Raw genomic sequence first — 10,531 nt, 5'->3', positions numbered from 1 at the left:
TATGTTGTAGTATACTGTAATTAATTAAATTACTTGTTTGACGAAATAAGGAAGTTGCATAGTATGTGACGAATGAAATCGTATTGAAAGCCGCGAGATATTCTTCAGTGAGTAGTTAATGAAGATAGAAATGTTATCCGAAAATTGTTTTATCCTTTTTGTCACAACTGATTTTGTCAGTCACTTCTTTTCATATTATCTGCATTTAACAAAAAATTCATTATTTATAAAATAAAAAAAATATTGAAACACACAGATACAGGGAATGAATTTTATTTACAGTAACTATGGCTCAAAACTGTACATAATTAAATAGAATTCAATAAATACAATAGGAATATTTTATAATTAATGTCATAAATTATAGTCGATCTTTGATTTGATAAGAAGTAATTAGGAATAAACACCAGTATGCTGAATCTGAGTTGTAAAAATAGAACAGATGTCTCAAGATATATTTGATAGGGCTACTCTTCGTTATGATGTCTGAAGCGAGAATGCCAATGATGGCGACAGTAATGATGACGGCAACCAAAGTGGTCGAGTTTGATCATGTCGGCCGCTTTCTCGCCGATCATGATCGCCGGAGCGTTAGTGTTGGCGCTTGGGATGACGGGGATGATGGAGGCGTCGACCACTCTCAAGTTGCGCACGCCGTAAACCTTCAACTCGGGGTCCACCACCGCGTCCGGGTCGCTGCTGTTGCCCATCTTGCAGGTGCCCGCCATGTGGTGGGCCGTGCCCACGTACTGGTTCAGGGCGCAGTCGAAGTACTCTGCCGTGCCGAACGTCTGGCTCTCACAGCCCTTGATCTTCGTAGTTTCCAGAATCATTCCACGTTCTTTGAAAGCTGATGTTTGTGCCAGTTTCATAGCAAACAGATGACCCTCTATGAGAGGTTTTCTGTCTTCAGTGTTCGACAGAACCTTCGGATAAACAAGTGGCTCTACAAATGGGTCCGTAGTATTTATGGTGAGGTATCCTCGACTTTTTGGTCGAACGTTATAAGGTCCTATAGAGATCCAACCGTAGTATGAACCTGGGATATCTGCACCTTCAGTGCTTACGTCACTGAAAGAAAATCCGAATTTTAAGTCAGGGAAGTCTTCGGTTGCTAGAGAGGAAGGAATATAACCTGACATCTGAGAGATTCCAGTAGCTGATAAGGGCCCTTTCTGGTCGTCAACGTATTGTTTGATGTCTGCCAACCATTGTTGTTTGGTGGTGGGAAGAGTGGATGACTTAGTGAGTTTGAGTGTGACACCAACAGAGGTTGGGTGATTCATTAAGTTGTAACCCACTTTGGAATCTTTGATGACACTTATACCCAAATTTTGAAGAGTGTCTTTAGGACCAATTCCAGAGAGCATGAGAATGTGTGGGGAAGCCAAAGTGCCGGCACTGAGTATGACTTCCTTGTCTGCAAATACTTTTCCCTTTTGTTGGTGATCATTGTCCACGACGTATTCCACTCCCTTGGCTATTTTCGTGACCTCGTCGATAATGATCTTGGTGACTCTAACTCCAGTGACGACGTGGAGATTTTTTCTGTTTCTGATGGGTTTGAGGAAAGCATTGTTGGTGCTCTGCCTGACTCCATCCTTAACGGTTCCCTGCATGAGGAAGATACCGGTTGGATTAGGACCGTTGTAATCGGTGTTGTTGTATCCTAATTCCTTATAGGCATCCAGTACTGCATAGGTATTAGGATCGTGGTATGGGAAGGTCTGAATACCTAAGTACCCTCCAGTAGAGTGGTAATAGGTGTCGTTGGCATAAATAGGGTCAAGATTGTTCTCAGACTTCTTGAAATAATAGAGAACTGAATCCCAATCCCATCCACAATTTCCAAGGTCACTCCAGTTGTCGTAATCTTTCTTGAATCCCCGAGCGTACAGAAGAGTGTTGATGGTGCTGGTTCCTCCGAGGACCTTACCTCCAGGCCAGAAACAAGGTGTACCACCACATGTTGCTGGTTCAGGTTGAGTCCAGCGTTGCCAAAGAATAGTGGACTTGTCGGATTGTGAATATGATTTATATGCTGGAATATCAGCAAGTTCAGTCTCTTCACCTCCGGCTTCTAAGAGTAGAACATTCCACTGAGACACTTCTGATAATCTGTTAGAAAATGGAACCCTCGAAATTAGTGCAATCACACAAATTTATTACATTATATTGTAGTTTAATGTGTAATATAATGTGTATTTGATAGAATATATTTTGTAGGAAAGTCGAGAAATATATTTAGAGCCAATTTTGAAAGGATTATCGCAAATTGTCTCTAAAGGTTGCATTAATAAGATATTGTTTACGGAATATAATAAGATTCTTATTTGTCGTCTGTTTCGTGCATCATTTCTAGACTCTTTGTATTCAGATGTTTAATGTGAGCATCCACACAACATTGTATGAGAAAACGAAGTACAGAGAGAATGAAATACCTACTAACTGACTGACTGACTTATTACATATTTCGAAATGCGATGTCTGTGTGCAAATACAGAAATCTGAATTTTTGCACGATTGTAATAATTTCTCTGTAATTTTATGATAAAAAATCTAAATACAGAAGGAATTTAGATGTAAGATCTTTAGTGTTATACGAGGCTTCATGTCCCATGTTTGTCTTATGAATTTTGAACTATAACAAAAGAAAAACTGAAATTTAAATCGTGAAAATGAAGTTAGTATGGCATTTTGCAGAATGCAGATGAATGAAATGGAATTAGATGAGGCTAGTTCGTTCAGTGTATGTTTTGTGATATATTAAATGCGTTAATGTAGTGATAAATATAAATAAAAATTTAAATGCGTTGTGGCTGTGATAAAAGTAATGAAAATTGGTTTATAGCGCCACATTGGCAGTGATAAAAGTGTGCGATATTCGTTCAATGGCCGGTGGATACTCCACCTTGTCAAAAATTGACTTGGAACGTTTTTGCAGACCAAGATTGAACTGAGAGTAGAGGAAATGAAAAACCGAATAGAATGACAATAAAGAATACTTAAGATAAGTCATATAAAGGAACACAGAAATGAGATAACAGCTGAGTGTAAAGGTATTAACTAGAAGAATAGCTGACAGACTGACCTGTTGGCCACGACGCTGCCCGCAGACCCCCCGCCGACGATCACGAAGTCATAGTGGCTGTCGTCCAGGTCTTGAGATATCGGCTGCACATGGTTGCTACGGAGGAGGGAGGTGACCAATCCCAGGATGATTGTGGCGGCCCCGGCGCTGTTGGAGCTGTTGGTGAGCGCCGCCTGACTGGCCTCTTCGAAGCCTTGCAGAGACATCTTGGCTTTTGGGATTTCTGCTGAAGAATACGTGACACGATTGCGTGAAACTTGGGTTTCCAGTCCACATACAATATAAGCAAACGGCTAAGGAATTCAGTTCTTACACAGGGACATCATTTTATTTTTACTAACATTTTTAATATTAACCTGGCTATATCTTTAGATTAAAGGTCTAGAACCGGAAACACTGCTTCCTCCCCTTTCCAAGACTAGAGTTCGATGATACTGGCGTAAAATACAAATCACTTTACTAGGTATACAAGGGAAGAAAAGTAGTTCATCCATTTGTGTAAACCAGGAAATATCGCAATTTTCAGTTTGATAAATTTCATTAGATTTTTGTTTAATCAAAACATAGTACTGTATTAACACTTGTAACCAGTTTGTCCAAGTAATGTTTAATTTTGCTTAACGAATATTAAATTAACAGTCTGTTTATTTTTAACGCTTTGTTAATGTATTTTCCATTTCTTCAACATAATTTTGTTTAAGGTAACCAACACTTAACTATAACGTCTGTTAGCACTATTTTAACTACTCAACAGCAGTTGGTAATGATTCTACACATGTAAGATAATTTTTGAGTGGCTAAAATTAATCTTTAAATTCTATATTATAGAGTGAGTCATGAAACTTGCATAAAATCACAACCTGTTATAGTAGGCCACGCTCCATGAACAAACAGTTGACAAATGAAAGTTGTAGGTGACGTGCTGAATAATAATTACAAAGTAAGGTTATATTTCCTCATTGCTATTATGGATACGAAATACGAAAGAAATAAAATAACACTGATGTATTTAAACAGTCCAAAGTATTTTTTAAATGTTATATTACCAGTCATATGCTAAACATTCCCTACAGAGAGAAACAAAATATTAATTTCGCAACTTCTGTTCGAACAGCTGTGGAGACATCGGCCATATTTAACTAACTGATAAACGAGTTAACTGCCCGAAATCCTACATTTAAAATTAACAAACTGTTAACAATCTGTTAAACCAAACTGGTGTTGAAAACATACAATTTTATTAATTAACAAACTGATTAGAGTTTAACAGTCGTTAAAATTTCTAACAATACTTGGAAAAACTGGCCATTAGTGTTTTTACTCACGAATTGAGCTATCCATTCGGACTTATTAATTATGCAGTGTAGGCTATATTGTACTGTTACAGCACATTAGCATACAATATAGAGAATGAAGTTAAATTGAAAAGTAATCATAATATGGATATTTAAACACATTTTTTTAAATGGTGGTCGTTCATTTCGATACAGGCTTCAGTTCTTTTGTGCATATTATCGCAGTATAGACTATTATACCTAATTCCAATTACCAGTTTCGTCCTTCGTACTAGTAACTCATTTTGAAATAATTCTGTACCTACTCTATAAAAGAGTACCTTACGTACTGTAAATTTAATCTTCAATTCTGCCCGATCCGAAAAGATAAAATTACTCAGAAATGCTATCTACTGTCCGTTCAAGTGGTTTTGTCGCAGAGTCGTAGAAAGGGGGGGGGGTAGGAAATCACGTGACAGTTAATTACTTAACGAGGCCCTTTTAGTTAAGTTATTTTAAACAGTTGTATAATATTACGTAGACGTCCAATTCCTAACAGAAATTATTATTTTCAGAAAATAATTAAGACAGCCCAGTCACTAGCCTTTACAGAGGGGTGAGCAGAAGCAGGTGGAGGAAATCGGGATGCGACGTAGGCAAACGGACAGTAGGTCCTACCTGTGCGAAAATATGATTCAATATTGAAAGCTCTATTTCTGGAACCTATTATACTCACTAACTCAGTACTGTTTACTATATGCGGCCTTGGTTCTGTGTGGAGCACAGTTGGAACTTCATTAGTAGAAGGGGTGGGAGTGAAGTACATTAAAAAACTCAGGTACAGTAAAAATTGAATTAAAAGTATAATGGTGTCCCTGTACTTTTACACTAGATTTCATAGCGGATAATGTAGAAAATAAGTGTCAACGTATTTTCCATGTTGCATACTGCATAATGTTTATCAGATATATGCATATATATAATTTTTTATATATAGGCTACTAGAGCGTTCGGTAAGTAATGGCAACAATACTGTAAATAAATCATGCTCCTAGCGGTGGTCATTGAAATTTTGTACTACGTAATAAAGCAGCGACTGTTTAAAAAATTTGCAGTATTGAAAGTCTAGAAGTAGGCATATTTTGTAACTATAGTGGCTGTTTGTGATTTGTAGTAAACAGTCCACGCCTGTGGAGTAACGGTCAGCGCGTCTGGCCGCGAAAGCAGGTGGCCCGGGTTCGATTCCCGGTCGGGCAAGTTACCTGGTTGAGGTTTTTTCAGGGATTTTCCCTCAACCCAATATGAGCAAATGCTGGGTAACTTTCAGTGTTGGACCCCGGACTCATTTCACCGGCATTATCACCTTCATCTCTTTCAGACGCTAAATAACCTAAGCTATTGATAAAGCGTCGTAAAATAACCTACTAAAATAAAAAAAAATGTAGTAAACAATACAGCCCTAAAGATACGAAAGGTGCTTCATAAAAATCCAAGTTTTGAGAGGAAAACATGCAACTCAGTTATTACCTAAAAGGTATTGAAAGAAGATTATGGGAGAGAAGAACTATCATATTGAAGATTCAATCACTTTCAATCAACAATTGACAACAAAAGAGCTTTAGAGCAATAAGTGAGAGAGAAATCCAGAAATGATGCTGCAAATGGAGTCCGGCATCTCCCGAGGATTTGGCAACGTATTGTTCATAAGGTACGAAACTATGTTTGAAGTATGTAATGCTTAAAGTAACCTAATATATATATATATATATATATATATATATATATATATATATATATATATATAAAATTTAAATTATGGTTTATTTAACGACGCTCGCAACTGCAGAGGTTATATCAGCGTCGCCGGTGTGCCAGAATTTTGTCCCGCAGGAGTTCTTTTACATGCCAGTAAATCTACTGACATGAGCTTGTCGCATTTAAATAAACTTAAATGCCATCGACCTCGGCGGGCATCGAACCCGCAATCTCGAGCATAGAAGGCTAGCACTATATCAACTACCCTACGGAGGGTGACTCTCTCTATCTGTCTCTCTATGTCTGTGTATATATATATATATATAATGTTTGAAAACAAACGTTTTAAAATTACAATGGACATGAGGAAGAATCAAAGAAAATATCCTGTTAAGTAGACAAGGATAGGAGAAATTATTCTATATTTAAATGGCTCCAATGTAAAGTTGCAGTTTTGTTGATACGCCCTTCTGCCCTGATGCCCTCGATATGGTTTAGCGTGCGGCATATTCATGGAAGAAATGGCGAAGGAGACCAAAGACCTGAACCTGAACACACGTTACAGTTTTAACAAGACGTGGACAAGAAAATATTAATGTGGCCCACGGTTAGAGTAATGTCACACGCAATAGAGTGATTATTTTTCGTAATGTGTGGGCAATTTTATGTATGTTGTAATCAAAACGTAGTTTTTAAATTTTTAGTTGGTTATTTTACGACGCCGTATCTTCATCTCAGGTTATTCAGTGTCTGAATGAAATGAAGCCGATAATACCGAAAGTTACCCAGCATTTGCTCATATTGGATTGAGGGAAAACGTCGAAAAAACTTTAATCAGGTAACTTTCCCCGATCGGGATTGGAACGCGGGCTAAGCGCCAAAACTTCGTGACGCGGTATCTTTGCGCAATTTTGTGTCATTCAAATTTTCAAAACGATCGTTTCTTAAATGGTTAACATTATCTCCATCTGGAACTTGATTTTCTTGCAGTTCCAGATGTAACAATTCTGCGTCGAAACATTCGCCATTTTGTATTGTAACTAGTGAACCATTAAACATTTAAAGACGGAAATTTCTAATGATAGCTTTACTGATTCGTTAGGGCTAAAGATGCTTGGTGAGCTATAAAAATAATTTAATGAACCAGTAAATAAATTAGTGAAATATTAAAAACATAGTTATGTTTAATGATATGTTTCATGCAAAGTTAATAAAATTGCTAATAATTTAGATTGTTAAACCGTTTGTACATATATTTAATTTGTATTTTTTGCATGGCAAATTTCCTGACAAGTTAAAAACTGCTATTATAAAACCAATTTTTAAATATGGCGATAAAATGAATATGAATAATTATTGACCTATATCTTTGCTTTCTTGTTTTTCTAAATTATTTGAAAATGCATTAAATATAGAATAATGGATCATTAAAATAAGCAGAATATATTATTAAGTGAAAAACAATTTGGATTTAGAAAAAACTGTAGTACAGAGAATGTTATTTTCAATGTTACTCAGAAATTATTAAGGTACTTGATCAAGGTTTTAAGTGTATTGTATATTTTTGGAGATAAGAAAAGCTTTTGATATTGTAAGTCATCATTTATTATTAGAGAAATTAAATTGTATTGGAATAAAAATTATGCTTTTAATTTATTAAAATCTTATTTAAATGATAGAGTTCAAGCTACTAAAATTGATAATGTATTAAGTGAATTTATTAAAATTAAAATAGGTGTTCCGCAAGGAACAGTCCTTGGACCGATTTTATTTTTAATATATATTAATGACCTTTAAATGATAGACCTTAAAGAATATGAAGGTGATTTATATTCGTATGCTGATGATAGTGTTTTACTTTTTAGTGGGAAAACTTTAACTGATGCTTATTATAATGCAGATTAAGGCTTAAAATTAATAAAAAAATGGTTCGATTTAAATTATTTTGTAATTAATAAAGATAAAACAATAGCTATCCCATTTTCTTTGAATAATAAAGGTAATAAACCAATTTCATCTATACTACAAATTAAAATGCATAATTCTGATTGTTCCGATATAAATTGCAATTGTTCAGTTATTAATGAAGTTAATGAGGTTAAATACTTAGGTATAATTATTGATAATCATTTAAAATTGAATAATCATATTCATTATATTTGTAATAAATTACGTAGGCTAAAACATTATGTTACTTTATTGTTCTAAGAAATATTTTGTCAATTAACTGTTTAATTTATTTAGCATTATTTCAATCTATATTTATGTATGGTATTATAGGTTGGGGTGGAACTTATAAATCCAACCTTTAGCCGTTAATTTTACTACAGAAAAAAGTATTAAAAATTTGTTTAAAACAGCAGAAAGATTACCCAACTAAATTGTTGTTTAAATATTTAAAAGTTTTCAATATTAAACAAATGTATTACTTTATTTTATTAAAATATTTTCATAGAAATTTTAATAACTTTGAAAGGTGTATACATAAATATGGAACTAAAAATATGATTTCTCTGCGTTTGTCTGAACCAAAATGTAAAACCAATGCAGCTTTTTATCATAACATGAGTCAAGTTCCCAGATTATCAAACAAATTTTATTCCAATATTATTTTAACCACGAATCCTCTCCAAATTAATAAAAACAAATAAAAAAAATTCTATTGGATTTATGGTTTGAGTTTAAACATATTAAACACTTTTTAATCTGTATTCTCTCTCAATTTTAATTTTATTTTTGTCTGTATTGGAATCCCCTCCTGAGCACGAGTCTTACTCATTCAGGAGTGGGCTAGTTTATCTTTCATTGTATTTATTAACTTGTATTCATTACAATCTTACTAGCAATAAAATAAATAAATAAATAAATAAATAAATAAATAAATAAATAAATAAATAAATAAATAAATAAATAAGTAAATAAATAAATAAATAAATAAGTAAATAAATAAATAAGTAAATAAATAAATAAATAAATAAATAAATAAATAAATAAATAAATAAATAAATAAATAAATAAATAAATAAATAAATAAAATAGTGACGCTTGGCGAACCGGCTATGAGTCTCTGAGAGTCTTGCAGTGATTGGTTGGTTAATAATATAAATACTGAATAATTTCGAGGGAAAAATTGTTCCGGGGCCGGGCATCGAACCCGGGACATTTGGTTAAACGTACCAACGCTCTCCCAACTGAGCTACCCGGGAACTCTACCAGATACCGATCCAATTTTCCCCTCTGTATCCACAGACCTCAAAGTGGGCTGACAACCGTCAAGCAACCAACATTGAGTGCACACTAACTCTGTGTGACTTAAATTGTGGTTTTCTGTTAACGAACAGTGACGTGTATTATGCAAATCAACCTTTCAGGTATAACTCCCTGTAAAGTTGATTTGAATAATTTCGAGGGAAAAATTGTTCCGGGGCCGGGCATCGAACCCGGGACCTTTGGTTAAACGTACCAACGCTCTTCCAACTGAGCTACCCGGGAACTCTACCAGATACCGATCCAATTTTCCCCTCTGTATCCACAGACCTCAAAGTGGGCTGACAACCGTCAAGCAACCAACATTGAGTGCACACTAACATTATTCAAATATAAATACTATTTTCTGCAGCTCACTAGCTTGTAAATAATCCCAATATATAACAGTAGCCTATTAATGACGATGATGATGATGATAATAATAATAATAATAATAATAATAATAATAATAATCGTATTGGTAATTACATACAACATAAATGAAAAATTATAGCTTATATTGAGTAGGCCTACTGATGACGTATATAATTGTCCAACAATCTCTGTGCAAGTTTTAAAATAGGCTAATATCACTGAAACTTACTAGAATTTTGTACTTCTGATGCAGTCCTCGGCAGAATGAACGTAGCAGCTTTGGCTTATGCTTTTATACACACTTGGCTACACGGAAAAGGATACAAAGTGTTGAAAGGTTAGATATATTTAATATTTAATGCAGTTTTCAACAAAATAGCACAACCTGTCTTCATAGTACCTGTATGTCGGTTTTCCCGGTAACTTCTAGCAAGAGGAAAAGTGTTAGGGACTAAAAAATTTTACTCTGTATTACAAACAATCTAAAGAAGATAAGGTCTATCAGCAGACCGGTCGACTTACGTCCAATTATTCGAAGCAGAGGAGAATGATCAACCCATTAGTACAAAATGTCTGAAGGTTGTCAGCGTGTTATCATTTCAGTGTCGGTATTCTGAGGAAGTTTTTCTTTTTGAGGGAATTGACAACGTCCGGTTATTAACTTTAATTTCTTCGACAGGCTCATATATAACGATGACGTATTGCAGGTGTAAAACGTAATATGTAAATAACATTCATTTTCAGGGGAAATCTTTACGAGGAACGGAAACGCTGTTCTTAATATGACTAT

At 34.7% G+C, this 10,531-nt stretch overlaps 1 protein-coding gene across 2 annotated transcripts; it reads right to left on the bottom strand.

Moving 5' to 3' along the window:
- Window positions 1-257: 257 nt before the first annotated feature.
- Window positions 258-10,064, bottom strand: LOC138708722 (glucose dehydrogenase [FAD, quinone]-like). 2 transcript variants are annotated; one of them, XM_069838835.1, is made up of 3 exons: window positions 9,971-10,064; window positions 3,092-3,314; window positions 258-2,118 (listed from the first exon to the last, which is right to left on the bottom strand). In XM_069838835.1, the coding sequence occupies exons 2-3, from the start codon at window positions 3,295-3,297 to the stop codon at window positions 468-470; spliced, it is 1,857 nt and encodes a 618-aa protein (XP_069694936.1). In that variant the 5' UTR covers window positions 3,298-3,314; window positions 9,971-10,064; the 3' UTR covers window positions 258-467. The 2 variants fall into 2 exon arrangements, with proteins under 2 accessions (XP_069694936.1, XP_069694937.1); XM_069838836.1 differs by having other exon boundaries at window positions 3,092-3,317; window positions 9,971-10,060.
- Window positions 10,065-10,531: the final 467 nt, after the last annotated feature.

The sequence above is a fragment of the Periplaneta americana genome, chromosome 11, assembly GCF_040183065.1.
Source record: "Periplaneta americana isolate PAMFEO1 chromosome 11, P.americana_PAMFEO1_priV1, whole genome shotgun sequence".
In the NCBI taxonomy this organism is placed as follows: Eukaryota; Metazoa; Arthropoda; class Insecta; order Blattodea; family Blattidae; genus Periplaneta; species Periplaneta americana.
The sequence above is the reverse complement of the archived record's forward strand: the minus strand, read 5'-3'. Positions and strand labels throughout refer to the sequence as shown.

What these genes read in the sequence shown, in the direction of transcription:
- LOC138708722 (XM_069838835.1), bottom strand. Translation starts at nt 3,297, where the DNA reads ATGTCTCTGCAAGGCTTCGAAGAGGCCAGTCAGGCGGCGCTCACCAAC. An exon ending in GGCAGCGTCGTGGCCAACAG is followed by an intron (nt 2,119 to 3,091) that starts GTCAGTCTGTCA and finishes ATTTTCTAACAG; the next exon opens with ATTATCAGAAGTGTCTCAGT.